General features: G+C 45.8%; 1 protein-coding gene across 2 annotated transcripts; it reads left to right on the plus strand.

The window, feature by feature from the left end:
- The first annotated feature begins 1,151 nt into the window (after positions 1-1,151).
- On the plus strand, positions 1,152-18,403 carry LOC122017551 (protein SEH1-like). 2 transcript variants are annotated; one of them, XM_042575196.1, is made up of 9 exons: positions 1,152-1,357; positions 1,565-1,676; positions 2,271-2,371; positions 13,848-13,925; positions 15,885-16,040; positions 16,942-17,054; positions 17,394-17,520; positions 17,793-17,962; positions 18,032-18,403. In XM_042575196.1, exons 1-8 carry the CDS (start codon positions 1,202-1,204, stop codon positions 17,931-17,933), a joined length of 984 nt encoding a protein of 327 aa, XP_042431130.1. In that variant the 5' UTR covers positions 1,152-1,201; the 3' UTR covers positions 17,934-17,962; positions 18,032-18,403. The 2 variants fall into 2 exon arrangements, with proteins under 2 accessions (XP_042431130.1, XP_042431129.1); XM_042575195.1 differs by having other exon boundaries at positions 18,046-18,403.
- The last annotated feature ends 361 nt before the right edge of the window (positions 18,404-18,764 follow it).

The raw sequence follows: 18,764 nt of genomic DNA on the forward strand, positions 1-18,764 counted from the left end.
TTTATTTTCATTTTAAAAATCCGTTTCTGAAACCCTGTTTTTTTTAGTGATATATATATATCATCACAACTTAATAATTCATGATGGGTCAATTGCTCTAATATTTGAGGTACGAAGTGTATATATCAATACAACTCAGTGCTTTAATGTTTGATGTAGCTAATGGAAACAGTGGGGACAGATGAGGAAGCGAGGAAAGAAGGAATGGAAGAGAAAGCAGTGGGAGTTTGGGATTGTGGAAGCCCACTGTATGATTCCTTTGAGCTTGCCTCGCTGAGCCACTGCTTGGAGAGGCACGTCATGGTCCTGCCCTTCTCGGCCGACGACTCGGTGGCAGCCGGACCTTTGAGGGATCGGTCGGAGAAGGAAGGGGGCAGGAAGAAGAGGAGGATCAATGCGGTGCTTAAATCTATGCGTGCTGCCGTGCGTTATTTGTTGGAGAAAATTGTGAAGTAGTGTGGAAGTTTTAGTTCTTGTTCTCCGTATCTCTCTGTTATGTTTGTACTGTTTTCTCGAAGCAATTGTGATCAGATTAAGTTTCTATCTTTTGTTTCAAAACAGAAAACAGTGAGAATCGTTGATGGTCGTTTTCCACACGGATCTCAAATTCGACAATGCTATGGCCCGAACATCAAATAAATTATATGTTTTATTTCTAAAATGGTTTTCAGTATGTTTTTTTTTAAAGATAAGAGATTTTTGTTGAAATTATAAAGAAGAAATCAAGAGCCGGAGCAGTTGAGAAACGGAATTTGCTGGTGTCTGAAAAGAAAATTGAATTAGATTTTAATTTGTTGGCGTTCCGAATTATGATACTAATTCGGCTGCATTTGTGATTGTGATGTTTCCACTGTTTTTCTTAATTTTTTTAAATTCAGATTTTGCCATATTTGATTATTTTGTTATCCAAAAGTCTGTAATATATATCAACAGTAGATTTTTTTTAATTTTATAATAAATATTTTTAAAAAATATAGATTTTTAATATTTTATTACTCCGGCGGGCTTTCCATATACGCCATGTTTGCCAGGGCCCATGTGCGGGATAGGGACAGGCCGGGGTCCGTGGGCCTCCGTTGTGGGACACAGGCCGTGATCCAAATCGTGAGATGATTTGTTGTTATCTACGTGGCACTCCGGCTTTTTGGGGTCACAGGGAACTCCAAATCTTTTTTGCATCGCAGGGGCGAGAGAGCGAGCGATGGAGAGGGAGGTAGCGAGCTTGGAGAAGGGCGCCGTTTGCTGCGCTTGGAACTACTGCGGACAGAGGATTGCCGTGGGCCACATCGATGGCTCTGTTTCCATCCACGACTCCCATGATTATCCCGCCGCCCCCTCCTCCTCTTCCAAATGGAAGGTCGATACAGCCACATTTCCCCTCCCCCCACGCCTGTTAGAGACTCAAATGTAGCTTTGAAATCGATTGATTCGCAATATCCGCGGTTTCTTTTGTAACTAGGCGATTTTTTTTATAAAAAAAAATCTTTTTAAGTTTCTTTTAGGGCTTTGATTGAATTGAATATTTAATCAAAGTCTTGGCCTTGCTCGATTGACGACGTTGCAGGCGCATTCTAGCTCCGTTGTGAAGGTCGTCTGGACTCCTCCAGAGTGTGGAGATGCCATAGCTTGCATCTGCGAAGATGGAAAGTTTTCATTATGGGAGGAGATCGATGAAGGTAATACTTATAAACTAGGGTTCAATATGCATATCTTTTCGTTTTCCCTGGACCTTTGTATTTGATAGTAATATATGTAATATGTTCGTCACATTACAAATAAACTCCTCAACTCCTTAATAACAAACTAAACCCTTAACATCAGTAATATGGTCATTCGTACGCTCCTTCTTGCTAGTGGACTCAAAGCAAGAATATATAGTTAAAGAAGTTTGTTAAAATGTTTTTTTTTTTTTTTGGCATATGATTTTTGTTTGGTTCAAACATTTGGTAATTATTAGCTGATTCATGTATGAGCATTACTAGTCCCTGTCTGTCTTACTCCACCATTTCTCTCCTTCATGCTTCATAAATTTATGGTATTATGGCATCCAGGCATGCCTATCTAAACCTCTTTTTGTGAAAATTGAGTGCGAAATAAAGTTGATAAAAATTCAGGACATATTGCTACTTCTTTTCTTTGCCCTCGTATTAGTTTTTATTTATTATTTTGTCTGTAGTCTACTATTGGTGATTTTCATTTTGAGTTTTATTGGATCCATATTTATCATCCTCATCTTACTTTGGTATTCACTTCTAAATCATATTAATCAGATACTCAATGTCCAACATGGAAGCTTTGTAAACTCTTCGAGAATAGTGGTTCTCATGTACTTGAACTTCAATTTGGAGTATTTGTGACCAATCTGAAGATGGTAAGTTTTGTTCAAAATTAAATTATAAGCACATTTTAAATTTGTTGATGGTTGTCAAGTAGATTTAATGACCTGTGATTAATTTCCCCAATTTGTTTTACTTGCTAATAGTTTTGTTAATCTCATAATCTGATGATTCTCAAATATGGTCTATGTCATATGTCTCTTCTCCCCTTAAACTTGTATCTATGCTCCAATATGCATACCCAGCTGGAAAATTTATTTCTTGAGCATATGATTTCTGCAAATTCAGTTGTCCAATCTCATATCAGGTGAAAAAGCCTTGAGTTATAATAATGTACTAAAAGGTCTATATGAAGAGTTTGTGCCGTGTTTAAGCTCTGTGACTTCCTCATGATGATACATGCAACATGCTGCACCTTTGATTGGTTGTTACATGGAACATTGGTGAAGCTTTGGTAGTAAAGGAATTTCTCTTATGTTTTACTGCACTTGATATGTTACTAACTTCTGGAGATTTTAAAATTATGAAATTATTTCATCATGGCATACATTTGAAAATGAGTATTGATCCTGTCCGAGCGCTGAGTCGATGGATGCTGGGGACGTGGCGCTCTCCGCTGTCTTCGACTGGTGATGTGGATCTCCGGCGAACCTGCAAAGAAGCCGAGCCGGGAAGGGGTTCCCGGCAACGACTCTCCGACGCTCAAGTCAGGCAATGAAGAAGAAAGGAGGCAGAGTAACTATGGCTACAGTGACGAGAATTCTGAATACCTCCAATGAAGTCTGGGGGTCTTTATATAGGACCCCGGAGAGGCACGTGCACGCTTTTTGAGGCGTGTACGCTTCTCCAGACATACCTCAAACGTGGATGTCAGAAAAGCATGTCTGACGCCATTCCGCAATCGTCCGAGCATATCTCTGGCATGACAGTGGAAGCTTCCACCGTACGATCCTCTGTACGTCTCGGCCGCCGACCATGCTGTTTGTTGGCGGCCGGTGTCTCGAGGCTGATAGCGTCAACTACTCCTTTTGTCTCCTTCTGGGTTTTGTCATCTAATGGTCCGGTCAGGACGGCTACTTGGTTCTCCTGGCGTACGGGGATTTGAGTGTATCGGACCGACCGGGAAAGTCCACGGTCACATGCTCGGATGAGATTGCGCCTTCTCGGTCTGCGATTCTTCCGAGCGGCCTGGCCACTCGGAACGACAGTTCTTTTACCTTGAGCGTCGGAAACCCGACCCGTGGTCGAGCCGTCTTTCGTCCGGCCTGGGGGGATTTCCGGTCGGCCGATTGGATGACCTATCCGCTCGGCAGGACTTTAGGGTTGACCCTCCTGACCTTTGACCTCCACGCGTCCTTACCACCTGATCACGTGCCTCCCTCTCAAGTCTAGTCAAAGGAGGCGCTAAGTCCGACTGACTGGACTGTGAGTCTATCCGAGTGACAGCCGATCTGCCACTTTCGATAATGCCCTTCCGCCAGGCCTAAACGGAGTCACGTACTGCGTTCGGCCGACTACTGATGATTATCCTGCCGACCCGCTGGCGGTCAACCCTGATGCCTCTCGGATCTCCTTGGAATGCGTGCAAATCCTTGCCATTAAGGCGGAGCACGCTGCCCCTGCTCCGTAATGGGGCTGATTAAATGCGCTCCTGTGACCAGATGCCACGTGGCGCTGCTGCCGTCATCGTACGGCGGTGGCGTCGCGTCCGATGTGACCTCCGACGGTTTGAAATGAACGGTCAGATATAGGCTTTGGGTCCCGTGACCTGAATCCGACGGTTCGGCGGGACCGAGCTTAACCTTATAAAGCTCCCGTCGTTCTCCTCCGCCGCACTTTTGCCTTCGCATGTCCAGAAGCCTTCTCTTTCGCTCAGTGCTCCGGCGACTTTGTCCCTCGGCATTCTGGCGATCCCTTGCCCACTTCTTTCGGCCGCCCTCTTTTCCGTAAGGATTTCTTGCCTCTTGCTCCTCTATTCTCGTGCTTTTTCTCGCCTTCTTTGCTGTGTTTGTGCTCCGTGGTTACTGTTATTATCGTCTTTCCGTTGAGCCCCCTGCTCTTCCTTCTGCCTTTGGTCTTTCCACTATTCCGGCAATGGCCAGCTCTTCCCAGCCCTCAGACCTTACTCCTGGCCCATGGTATACTACCATGGAGTCACGGTTCGATCGGCGTGACGCAGAGAGCTTAGTTAACGCCTTCGATCTCCCTTCTGATTTCGAATTTATTTTGCCCTCGCCTTCCGCTCGGCCGTACAAACCGCCTCGTGGCACTGTTTGTTTTTTCCGCGATCAGTTTACAGCCGGTCTGCGGTTTCCTCTTCACCCCTTCATCGTCGAAGTCTGTAATTTCTTCGGTATTCCGCTCGGCCAACTGGTGCCAAATTCCTTCCGCCTTTTGTGTGGGGTTGTTGTGTTGTTCAAAATTCACGACATTCCTCTCCGTCCGAAGGTTTTTTACTACTTGTATTACCCCAAGCAATTCGAACTGGGCACTTATCTATTCCAGTCTCGGATCGGCTTGGTCTTCTTCGATAAAATACCCACCTCCAACAAACATTGGAAGGAATGCTTTTTTTTCCTCCGTTTTCCCAGACGGCTCCCCTTCTTGACCAAGTGGCAGGTCGAACCGCCCACCTCTCCCGAACTGAAGAGATATAAGACCCGACCGGACTACCTTCAAGCGGTGAATATGTTAGCCGGTCTGAAGCTCGACATCAACAAGCTCGACATCAACAAGCTTGAGTCCGAGCCGAGCCAAATTCCCGAGCAGCTTTGGTAAGAAATTCACTTGTGCATTTGCCTTGAGTTCTAACTGATTTCCTTCTCTTTTCTTTGCGGCGAACATCGTAATGGAATTTGTGCTGTTCGGGATTTTGAAGAAAAAGGCGGAGGCGATCGAAGCGGCAGCGGCCAAGGAAATGGAGCAGATGGGTATTGCTCCGGTCGGATCTCACGAGGGTGAGAGTGAGACCAATGCGGGGGAGTCGGCCGCTCAGACTTCTCCTGTGGAGGTGACGGGTGGCGCAGCCTCCAGCAGGGAACCGACCGTTCGGGAGGAAGACTCCGATCCGGAGGACGAGCTCCCACTCAACAGGAAAAGGCGGCGCCCGAGCGGACGGGCCCTCTATCCCCTCGCGGCCAGGCTCCTTTCGTCGAGTCCTTGTCCTCCGATCGGACCCCGTCACAGCTAGAGTCCTCTCAGGACCCCATCGCCGCGCAGCCAATTAGCTCCCTGCCCCCGGTGTCTCGGAGGCCTCGCCGCTCGGTCATACTTTCCAAGCCATCCGCCCCCTCATCTGAACCCTCCGCGTCTGCTCACACGACGCCGGGAGGGCGCCGCACCATTAAGGCCACTCTGCATCTTCCTAAGGACTACCTCGCGGAGTCGGATCGGCCCAAGGCCCCTAAGCACATGATCGTCATCCGGGGGCCGCTCGCCGAGGTATGGGCGGATGCCCGAGCCCGCGTCGCCACAATGCCTCCCGGCCTGTTGGCAAACAGTCACATGAAGCATGCCACCGGCGTAAGTCTTCTGTCTACTCAAACTCCTTTGTATCATCCCCCCGTTCGGCATTAAAAAGTTCCTTTTTTGTTAGCGATGGGTGGAAGACGTAGCGGTTGCCGTTCGCCTGGCGCTACTGGAAGATGAGCTGAAGCATCTCAAGATTTCTAGCGGGCCGTCCTCTTCTTAAGGCCCTTCATACGCCGAGCTGCAAAAGGAGCTGGCCAAGACCAAGGAGCAGTTAGAGGCCGAACGGAAGAAGACGGCCGACTAGGCATACATGCTAGACCAGCTCGAAAAGCAGGTCAAAACTTATGACCGCAAGATAGAACTCGCAACCACTCGGAAGAATACCGCTATCGCCGATTTGGAAGCGAAGAATGTGGAGGCCCGCTCCCTGGAACAACGCGTGAAGGAGTTCGTCGACCTGCTCGACGCTGAGAAAAAGTGCTGCTCGACTGAAGTGGTGGCCCTTAAGGATGAGATGAAGAACCTTCAGGAGGCCCTTGAGGCCTCGCGCGCTGTCTTCAAGGAGTACTAGGAGGCTGAGCCGAGCCGGTTCCTCGCGCTGAGGCAAAAATACATTCGCTCAAACAAGTTCACTGAGAAGGTCTGCAGCTGGCTGGCCGAGGCTTTTGAGCTGGCCATCACCGCCACGGCGGATTATCTGAAGGCCAAGGGCCACCTTCCAGCATCTGTGGACATTCCCGTTCGGGAGCACGCGACGCTTCTTACTACTATCCCCAAGCATATCTTTAATTATCTTGAATGAAGTTGATGTTTTGTATTTTTGTATCTCTGCCGCTCGGTCGGCCAGCTTTTGTTTTAACTGCTACTTTTGAATGCAATTTTTGAATGCAACTTTTGTTCTGTTAGCTTGTTTTCCCATGTTTGTCATTAATAACCTTATGGCCCGAGCGGAGTCTATGTCCAAAATGCTTCTATTCGTTAGTCCCTTCTGGGATTTAGGATAGCCGCCCGCCTGCCCTTAAGTGCCGGTCTCTGATGTGGCCGCACGACGGCATTCCGAGTGGAGTGTTTATGGTCGCCACTTCGACCCTAGAGTTTAACGTCGCCGCTCGACGGTCTTCAAGCCGAGGGGTTTATAGTCGCCGGTCCGACTCTAGAGTTTAACGTCACCGCTCGACAGTCGCCTGTCCGACTCTAGAGTTTAACGTCGCCGCTCGACGGTCTTCAAGCCGGGGGGGTATATAGTCGCCGGTCCGACTCTAGAGTTTAACGTCGCCGCACGACGGTCTTCACGGAGTTTTGCCGTTCGGCAACAAATGCTCATATCCTTTGTCTTTTTTAATTTTTACTCCTGCAGCCAAAAGATACAGACGAACGGGGCATACATGAAATAAATTACACTGGCGCACCTTTTACCCTGCTCGATACGGCTGGAGATGGTTTACGCTCCATGGTCGTTCTAGCCGCTGTACGTCCTCATCTTCCAGGTAGTATGCACCCGATCGGAGCTTCTCGACGACTCTGAAGGGCCCCGCCTAGGGAGCTTCCATCTTGCTCACATCGCCGACCGACTTCACCTTCTTCCACACTAGGTCGTCGACCTGGAATGCTCTGGGAATTACACGCCTGTTGTAATTCTGCTTCATTCTTTGTCGGTACGCCATCAGTTGGACGGCTGCTTTAGCTCGTGCTTCGTCAACTAGGTCTAACTCCAGCTGTCTCCGCTCGGCGTTGTCCCCATCATAGTTCTGGACCCGATCGAACTCGACTCCGACCTCGACTGGGACGACCGCCTCGCCCCCGTATACCAAATGGAACGGTGTTACCCCCGTTCCCTCCTTTGGGGTTGTGCGGATAACCCATAGCACGCCAGACAGCTCGTCCACCCAGCTCCCTCCCATGTGATCGAGCCGAACCCGAAGCATTCGCAGGATCTCCCGGTTGGCTACTTCGACTTGACCATTGCTTTGAGAATACGCCACGGAAGTGAAATGTTGTTCGATGCCGTACCCCTTGCACCATTCTCCGAGCTGCTGACCAACGAACTGCCGCCCATTATCCGAAATGAGCCGACGAGGAATGCCAAACCGACAGATTATATGCTGCCAGATGAATTTCTTGACCATCTGCTCGGTTATCTTGGCCAGTGGTTCGGCTTCGACCCACTTGGAGAAATAGTCGACCGCCACCAGTAAAAACCTCTGCTGCCCGGTCGCCATAGGGAAAGGTCCTACTATATCCATACCCCACTGGTCGAACGGGGAAGGACACAGTAGACGCCTTCATCCTCTCCGTTGGCTTATGGGAGAAAGTGTGGTACTTCTGACAGGAAAGGCAGGTAGCGACGGTCCGAGCGGCGTCCTCCTGTAGGGTTAGCCAGAAATATCCGGCCAGCAGGATCTTCCTAGCCAACGATCGCCCGCCCGGATGACCTCCGCAAGATCCTTGATGTACTTCCTGGAGAATATATTCTGCGTCTTCTGAGTTGACACACTTCAGCAGCGGGCGGGAGAACGCCTTTTTGTAAAGTTGGTGCCCAATGAGTGTGAACCGGCCGACTCTCCTCAATGGCTGGACTTCCTCCCGATCGGACGGCGTGGCCTCTGAACGCAAAAATTCTATTATGGCTGTTCTCCAATCGCTTGGGAATGTGAGGTCTTCCATCCGGTCGACGTGCGCTACCAATGACACCTGCTCAATTGGTTGCTGGATGACGATCGACGATATTGAGCTAGCGAGCTTGGCTAGCTCGTCCGTCGGCTGGTTCTCGGCTCGGGGGATCTTCTGTATGACAACCTCGATGAAGTTTGTCCTGAGCTTTTCAAAGGCCTCCGCGTAGAGCCGGAGCCTTGCGTTGTTTATCTTGAAGGATCCTGAGAGTTGCTGAGCGGTCAGTTGGGAGTCAGAATATAGTATCACACGGCTGGCTTCCACATGCCGCGCCGCCTGTAGGCTGGCTATGAGGGCCTCATATTCTGCCTCATTATTTGTTGCCCGGTAATCCAGACGGACGGATAAATGCATCCGCTCTTCTTGAGGAGAAAGCAGCAAAATACCGATTCCGCTACCGAGCCGAGTGGATGACCCGTCCACAAATACTTTCCACGAAGCTACGGGCTCAGGATTATGTACCTCAGTTACAAAATCTACCAAGGACTGCGCCTTAATCGTCGAGCGGGCTTGATACTGGATGTCAAATTCACTGAGCTCCGTCGTCCATTTGATGAGCCGCCCGGACGCCTCTGGATTCAGGAGCACTCTTCCCAACGGGCTATTCGTCATAACGATGATCGTATGTGCCAAGAAATAAGGACGGAGTCTCCGAGCGGCGAGGACTAGAGTGAACGCAAGCTTCTCGAGGCCAGTGTAGCGAGACTCGACATCTTTTAAAATGTGGCTCAGGAAATACACGGGCTGCTCTTCTTCGCTTCCTTTCACCAACGCCGAGCCGACAGCATGCTCGGTGGAGGACAGGTATATGCGGAGTGACTCGCTTACGTTCGGCTTAGCCAGCACAGGTAAAGAATTCAGGTACATCTTCAGTTCCTCGAATGCCTGATCGCACTCGTCCCATTGGAACTTTGTGGCTCGGCGCAAGATCTTGAAAAATGGCAGGCTCCGGTCGACTGTCTTAGATATGAATCTCGACAATGCCGTTATCCGGCCGGTGAGGCGTTGCACTTCCCTCAGATTCCTGGGAGGCGGCATGTCTTGCAGTGCTTTCACCTTGGTTCAATACCCTGCTCGGTCACGATGTAGCCCAAGAAGCACTTGCTTTTTGCCCCCAAACAAACATTTATTGGGGTTCAGCTTGAGCCCATACTTCCATAAGGTGCAACATGTCTCCTCTATATTTGCACATAAATTGATCGCTCGGAGGGACTCGATTAGTATATCATCCACATATACCTCCATGTTTCTATCGATCTTCCTTTAAAAGACCTTATTTATAAGTCATTGATATGTTGCTCATGTATTCTTCAGTCTGAATGGCATGATATTATAATAATATATTCCTTCAGTAGTGATAAAGCTAACATTCTCTTGATCTTCTTTTGCCAGGGGGACTTAATGGTAGCCCTAATATGCACAGCTAGCAATTGAGTTGACCCCCTGATCAATGTGCAATAGAGGGTAGTAGTCTTTTGGGCATGCCTTATTTAGATCTCTGAAATCCACACATACCCGCCACTTGTTCCTAGGCTTGGGTGCTAGCACCACATTCTCTAACCAGCTTGGAAATTACACTTCTCAAATGTGGTCGACCTCAAGCAGCTGTTCGGCGCTGAAGTCCCTCTTGCTTCACCGGCCGAGCGTCCGGCCGGACGTGAAGTTCGTGCTGCGCTACGCTCGGCAAGACCCCTGGAAGCTCGTGGGTCGACCAAGCGAAGACGTCACAGTTTTGCTGGAGACATCTGATCAGCTTCTCCTTCTGGCTTGAGTCCAGGTCGGATGCGATGAACGTAGTGGCATCCGGTCGGACAGGGTGGATCTTTACTTCCTCCTTTTCTTTGTAAATTAAAGAAGGTGGTTTTTCGGTTATAGCATTTACCTCGACGCGTGGTGCCTTCTGAGCAGCATTTGCTTCGGCTCGGACCATCTCCACATAACATCGCCGGGCTGCTAATTGGTTTCCGCGGACTTCTCCAACCCGATCTTCTACGGGGAATTTGACCTTTTGGCAAAAGGTGGAGACGACCGCTCGGAACTCGTTGAGAGCCGATCGCCCCAAGATCACATTGTACGCGGAGGGAGCGTCGACTACGATGAAGTTAGCAGTCCGCGTTCTTCTGAGCGGCTCCTCTTCCAGCGAGATAGCCAGCTGAACCTGTCCGACCGGCCAAACTTCATTACCGGTGAACCCGTAGAGGGGGGTTGTCATCGGCAGTAACTCAGCTCGGTCGATTTGTAATTGGTCGAAGGCCTTTTGGAGGATTATGTTGACCGAGCTGCCTGTATCAATAAAGATGCGGTGAATAGTGTAGTTAGCTATTACCGCTCGGATGATGAGGGCATCATCATGCGGGACTTTGACTCCCTCGAGGTCCCTAGGCCCAAAACTGATTTCGGGCCCGTTCGTCCGCTCCTGACTGCAGCCAACCGCATGGATCGTGAGCTGCCTTGCATGCGCCTTCCTTGCCCTGTTGGAGTCACCTCCGGTTGGTCCACCAGCGATGATGTTGATTTCTCCTCGGGGTACGTTGCTTCTATTCTCTTCCTCCCGAGCGGACGGCCTGGGACGCTCGTGCGATGCCCGAGGTTGAGTCCTGGGATGCTGTTGACGATGCCGATCGGGGGATTCTCTTTCTACACGCCGAACAGGGCTCTGGTGTCTATGTCGCCGGTCCGGCGAAGGTGATCGGCGGCGATAGTTCCTCGGCGCAGGATGAGCGATTGGGGGGAGGCTCCGACAATCGCGCGTGTTGTGGGTTGCTGACTGATGGAGCGAACAAAACATGGGAGTCCATACCTTCCCTTTTGGCTTAGGCCGATCGGCCACTACTTGTTGAACGGCGTGCGGTCTTGCTTGCTGATGAGGCCGGGCTGCTTCCTCCAGAGGTCCTCTAGGTGGATGGTAGCTAGTGGGTCGCTTCCGCTCGGTTGAAGCCGGTGGTTCAGATGGTGCTTCCTTCCTTTTGGCCGCCTGCGCTTCCTCCACGTTGATATACTCATTGGCCTTGTGCAGCATATGATTGTAGTCGTGAGGCGGCTTTCTGATGAGCGAGCGGAAGAAATCACCGTCCACAAGCCTCTGTGTGAACGCCTTCATCATAGTTTCTGAAGTGACCGTTGGGATGCCCATGGTCACCTGGTTGAAGCGCTGGATGTAGGCACGGAGTGACTCCTTGCTTGATGGCGAACAGACTGACGCTGGTCTTCTGGTAGCGCCTGCTGCTCGCGAAATGATGGAGGAAGGCCGTTCGGAAATCTCTAAAGCTCTTAATTGATCCGTCCGGCAACCTCCGGAACCAGCGTTGCGCAGAACTGGACAACGTAGTAAGGAAGACCCTGTATTTAACTCCATCGGTGTATTGGTGAAGAGTGGCAGCATTATCGAACTTACCGAGATGGTTGTCCGGATCAGTTACGCCATTAAATTCCCCGATCGATATCGGAGTGTAATGCTTCGGGAGCGGGTATTGTAAAATCGCCTCCTAGAATTGGCGATTGACTCGCTCGGGAGATGACTCTGTACGCGGTGCTTTCCCCTTTCTGGCGTCTCGCCCGGGCGCTTCATCGGACGATCCCTGGTTGGCCAGGGCCAGCTTCGACGGGGTCTGGAATAGTGCCCGATGAAAAGGAATGGGGGCGGCCGACACGTCTCCCGGTGTGCCGGTTTGCCCTTTGTTCTGAGCCCACGTAGAATATTGTTCCGGTCGGTCCTCCATGGCCGCTCGGCCTCCAGAGACCGAGGCGGCTTGTTGCGCTATCCTCTCTGCTTGGGCCTTCTGCTGTTGCTCAACCATCTTTGCGGTTCGCGTTTAGATGAGTGCTTCGAGCTCCTCGGGAGAGAGCGTTACCATGAGTTGGCGTCCAGCTTCTTCCATCTTCTCGGCTCGGATTCAGGTGCGTTCCCACAGACGGCGCCAATTTGATCCTGTCCGAGCGCTGAGTCGATGGACGCTGGGGACGTGGCGCTCTCCGCTGTCTTCAACTGGTGATGTGGATCTCCGGCGAACCTGCAAAGATATCGAGCCGGGAAGGGGTTCCCGGCAACGACCCTCCGACGCTCAAGTCAGGCAATGAAGAAGAAAGGAGGCAGAGTAACTGTGGTTACAGTGACGAGAATTCTGCATACTTTCGATGAAGTCTGGGAGTCTTTATATAGGACCCCGGAGAGGCGTGTACACTTTTTGAGGCGTGCACGCTTCTCCAGACATGCCTCAAATGTGGATGTCAGAAAAGCATGCCTGACGCCATTCCGCAATCGTCCGAGCGTATCTCTGGCATGACAGTGGAAGCTTCCATCGTACGATCCTCTGTACGGCTCGACCGCCGACCATGCTGTTTGTCGGCGGCCGGTGTCTCGAGGCTGATATCATCAACTACTCCTTTTGTCTCATTTTGGATTTTGTCATCTAATGGTCCGGTCGGGACGGCTACTTGGTTCTCCTGGCGTACGGGGATTTGAGTATATCGGACCGACCGGGAAAGTCCACGGTCACATGCTCGGATGAGATTGCGCCTTCTCGGTCTGCGATTCTTCCGAGCGGCCTGGCCACTCGGAACGACAGTTCTTTTACCTTGAGCGTCGAAAACCCGACCCGTGGTCGAGCCGTCTTCCGTCCGGCCTGGGGGGATTTCCGGCCGGCCGATTGGATGATCTATCCGCTCGGCAGGACTTTAGGGTTGACCCTCCTGACCTTTGACCTCCACGCGTCTTTACCACCGGATCAAGTATCAATAACATACCAAATGTTTATTGTTAGGTTGAGAAAATCCAGATTGTTATATCAAGCAAATAAGTTTTGTTAATGCAATATTAATAACCTAGTTGGATCAGCAGGTTCAAGATGTCTTTTTTATAAAAAAAATTAACTTTGTTTATTATTTATTTATTTGAAGAATTCAACTAGAGCTTGAGTTTGTAAAGTGGAACCACTCACATAATTGATTTCAATTTGTGGAACAGTCAGTTGTATATACAATTGTGTTTTACTTTCATGGATATAAGCTCATACATTGATGTTTAACGAAGGAGAACAATTATTTTTCTGTATATTAGAATTATATCATGAAGCATGAAATTGAAGATTATGTTCATTATCCAGTTCATCCTAATACAACTGCTTTCATATATGGTTTTCATAGAGCCTTACAAATTGTAGACAAAAATGTACAAATTGAACAATCTATTGACAGGCTTTTAGTTTTTCAGTTGTTGATTGTTGATATTGAATGTGCTAATATGTGACTATGTGCCACTTGGTTGTAAGCTTTATGTGCTGGCAGCTTTTATGAGCTGATTTACATGGATGCTAGCATCTTCATTTGGCTGCCTCTTGTATGCATGTTAATGACTTTGTAATGGTTTTCTAGGTTGCTGCTTATTCATATGGTCATGTGAAAGTCTATGAATTAATGGATCCTTTGAATTTGGACAAATGGCAGCTTCAGGTTAGTTACTTTTCTAATGTCACTAAGCAGCAACATTAGCTTATTTGATTATTTTTCTGCTATGATTCTGTCCTAAGATTTTGTTTTCATTTATTGAACAAAAGATGCATATATATATATATATATATATAAACTTAAAATGATAAATTGGGTTGTATTGATGCATACCATTCGTTTACCCTTTATGTATAGTCACCTTAGAGTTATAGAAGCTTAAATGGTAAACTGGGTTAATACCCGTGGGTGATTGTGAAACATCTTTTACACATGAATTAATCAATATTTTGATGGGCAGATGTGTTTTCTTGTTAAATTAGAGTAATGGAGAAGGAATAATAAATTGCATTTTTTATTGTGAAATTACACATTTGATTTTTGATCCTTTTAATTGCTGCTATTTGGGCTTTCATTTGCTTAATTTTGGGTTTCAAATTAGGAAAAGAAAATGTGAAACTGTAGTACCTGATTTATATGTGCTATAATTTTTCATGTTTTTTTCATAACTTGTTTAGGATGATCTATCTATGCTTTGTGTTAGTTATCAAAGGTAGTGAGATGCCCTACTTGTTAACTGCAGTTGTGTAATCATGAGATTTTCCTAACAGAAGTGCTTTTATGCATTTTAAACTGTATTTTTACAAGGTGATACTGTTGTTACCTAAAGCCCTCTAAATTGAGATATACCATATCTTCCGGTAACGAACCTTTAATTCCATATGTTTTTTCATTGTTGCATCTATTATCTTGATTCAATCTGGAAATTTTAGTCTGTAAAACCCTCTAAATGGTGATCTTGTTCATTTGCTTTATAAACTGAGAACACTTAATCCAAACTTCCAGATCTTTTGTTATCTAAAACCCTCTAAATGTACATTTATAAACTGTGAACACTTTACCATGAGGTTTTCCTAATAGAAGTGCTTCTATGCATTACAATGTGCATTTACATTGGGGGGCTTTTGAACCATGGGTAATGGCCTACTTCTTGTTGTGCTTGCTGCACATTCTCGAAGCATGCAACATAGCAGTTACAGAAGGGTGAAGGCCGCATGGTTGAGGGTGCTGGAGCAGGCCAAACACATCTGGCAAAAGTGACACTGGTGATGGGGCAGGGGTCATGGCCTTGGCGTTGCAGACTGTGATGTGATTGAATGTGCTAATGACTTTCCTTCTCAAGGGGATGCCCATAAGGTTTTCTAGAGTTAACAACCGAATGTGCTCACTGAAGCGCTTCCAGACTGAAGACAATGCTTACTACTACTTGACGTTGGCACCTTGCATGCTCTCCAAATATACAAAATTGCGGCTATAAGTACTTTAAGGAGTTGAAGTGAGTCATTTATGACTTAATGTCAGCTCTTATATTAGTTACAGAAAGACCAGCTCACATGGGTTGTTTGGATAGGTGGAATTCATCAGTTCATTACCAAAGAAGAGAACTCTAAGAATCTTAGCAATCAAATGTGAGAGAACAGAAAACAATAATAGGTTATGAAAATTTTGACATCTACATTAGTACATTCAATTAATGTTGAAATTTATGCTGACACCCATTATCCACTTCTTCCTCTCTGTGCTTGACTTTGATAAGACACTCTTTCTTTTACTATCAAACATTTTCCTAAAAGGAGTGAAATAAACAGGCCATCACTTACACACACAAAAAGATGCATCAAGGATTGGTGCTTTAAACTAGTTAAGTCTTGTAGATTCAGTATCATGCTGTTCTCTGGCTCATTAATTCACATGTACATTACTTGTGTCATTTTGTACTCATATCATAATTGTAACTGTTTCTTAATCTTGTTTCTCTGGTCATAAAAGATAAGAGCCTGCAGGTTTATAACTCAGCTTAGTGCTACTATTTTATTTTTTGCATTTCATCTTTGTTTCCAAGATTTACCACAATATTATTCATTTTGCTTTTACCTGACACTGTTGAGTTTCTTTACAATGCAGGCAGAATTCCAGAACGTGCTTGCTTCTGTTTCTAGATTTGGAAAGGCTTCATGCAAATCTGCATCTATTGCTTGGAATCCTCATAGGATTGAAAGCCAGCAGTCTAGTTTTGTCCTTGGTTTCAGTTCAGATCAACCTCAGTTGAATTCATCCAAGGTATGTTGAGGTTGTGATGTTTATGCAATCAGCAGGAAGATTTGGTTGTTTCCAAGAACCATAGACAAAAGCTGTTGGAGTCTTTAAATGCCCTTAGTTCAATTGGATGCTCTCAATTCTAGGAAATAAGTTGGAGGAGTGCTAGTAAATAAGTTGGAACATAGCTGCGACTTTGATCCTATTAAAATTGTTTGGCTAACTAATTATTCAAAAGTTTGAGTGGTAGGAAATAAACTAAATTATATAATGAATCACTATACTATCTATATGGGAGTAATGAACGTGGAAGATTCTAATTTCAACATGCCCCTTCATGCGCACAATAGGATTATTCTTTTTATAGGTGGGATTCAAACTCTGGAGCTCATTATGTCATACTATGTTAAAATTGATTGACTAAATACCCTAAACCCTAAGACCTCAATCCTATCACCATAAAGGTACTTGATTTGAGAGGAATAATTAATTTTGTGTAGGTCTACTAATATTACTAATGTATGTGTCAAGTGGAACAAATAAGGGTGAATTTTTATAGATGAACATAATATGTTGTTTTAACCAATAATGTGTAAGTGATGACAAGTTGGATATTTGTATATTTCAAATCAAAATATATCATCCATGCTCACATTGTTTTGATGAGATTGTGCAACAAGCACACACAATGTTTTATACCAAAGAGAGTTGAGATTTTAATCTCTGTCAATTGCAAGATGGACATTTGAATCTTTTAGAGCATCCATGATTTAACAATTTGTGCTGTTCTTGCTGCTTTCATCTCCGAATTCCTTTACAAAAGAATTGTCTGTATACTTGTTGACTAGTTAAAACTTGTTTAAACACTATATATTGATTGAGATGGTTACTTGCTTAACACCCCTAGAATTTGGTTCTCCAACAGATTTGGGTGTTTGAAGAGGCTCATCAGCGTTGGGTATCAGTTGCTGAACTAGCTTTACCTGAAGACGACAGTGATAGGGTACATGCTGTAGCCTGGGCTCCCAACATAGGAAGGTATTTGATTACCTATAGTTTTGATGACTTTGTGTGCACAAAAAATGTTCTGACATATAATACACATTTGTTTTTATCTCAATGAACTACCCTGTATGACAATTTCTACACTTTTGATATTAATCAGTTTTTTTCTTCATTTTCTTATAATCTTGATTATCCAATTATATATTTGCTAACATGACTGTAGAACTAGATGAATATACTTTATCAATTATTATTATTATTATTATTATTTGGAAAAAAATACTTAATTTAGTGTTTGTGGTTCTGAACTTTAGTGAATTCATATAGTTGATCTTATTGCTATCATTTTTGATAGATGAACTTGACTTGTAGGCCATTTGAAATTATAGCAGTTGCGACTAGCAAGGCTATTGCCATATGGCATGTAGTTCTGGACCCTGAGTCGGATGGAAGACTTCCAACTGAAAAGGTTGCATTACTTGAGGGGCATGACGGCGAGGTATGAAATTATTTGCCAGATTATATTGGGCTAATTGGCCCTACCTTTTTTCAAGTAGAGTTCAAAGTATCTTATGGAAAGACTACATTCTAATTGGTGTTTTCTAAACCTAAATATAATATATAACTTGTTAGACTTTAGCATTTGTTAAATAAGTCATCTGTTCCTTTTGCCTTATCTTAAGTTGCCTATCAAATCTATGACAAGCGCTAGTTTCATAGCTTTACATTCGAGAAATGAGGAATGAACTCCTCAAACTTGGAAATGCACAGGTGTGGCAACTGGAGTGGGACATGAGCGGAATGACATTGGCGTCAACAGGCAGCGATGGCATTGTTAGGTTATGGCAGTCTAACATGAATGGGGTCTGGCATGAACAGACGGTTCTTGATTGTAATGTTGCACAGTCGTAATCACATATACTGCTGTATCACTTAACTTGGTATCTCCTATCCTCTCATATTCATTTGTGGATGGATTACTCTGCAAATTTGATCACAATTTTTCTCAGCTTTGTTCCTTCAGATATGCTTCATGGAGGTCGAAAGAGAAGACATTGCCGTTGACATGCAAAAGTGGTGTTTGCTGATGTTTTTGACTTGAGGCGCCTGTTTGATCAACATTCTCTTCTCTCGGTAGTTTGCAATTCCTTTTGTGATACTCTCGTGATGCACATTTGGTGGAGATCAACTGCAGCTAATTCTTATTCGGAACTGCATTTGCGATGACCAATAACCTTTTATGGTCCATTTTCTTAACAAGATGTTACTAATTTCTTGCACTAAGGTTTTCCATTAGCTAGAGAGTTTTGAAGATGTGATAGTAATGATAATCATCATTTATAAGAATTTGTTTTTGAAAAAAAAATAGTTTACAATATTAATTATTATGTTATTATTATTTTTATCTTGCTGATGAAGAGAAAGAAAATGAATATTTTTTGTAGATTTTTTTTCTTATTTCATTTTTTTCTTCTTGTATCTAAAATGTCAAGTTTGCCATCTGCTGATGAGCGTGTCACTGAGGACGAGCCAACTGATCACCCCTGCGAGCTTGCACCCGAGGACGTCCTCGCCGATAACCTGTGAGCTCATCGCGGCCAGTGAGATGGTCGAGTGCTGCGAGCCATTGATTCGCCGTGAGTCTGTCACACGAGCCAAACACGCTTTTTTTTGTATTTTGGGGTTATTGTAATAAAAAGATGATCACACTGTCTTAGACACGCCTTATTAGGTGAAGGTAAA

This window comes from Zingiber officinale, chromosome 8B, assembly GCF_018446385.1.
Source record: "Zingiber officinale cultivar Zhangliang chromosome 8B, Zo_v1.1, whole genome shotgun sequence".
NCBI lineage: Eukaryota > Viridiplantae > Streptophyta > Magnoliopsida > Zingiberales > Zingiberaceae > Zingiber > Zingiber officinale.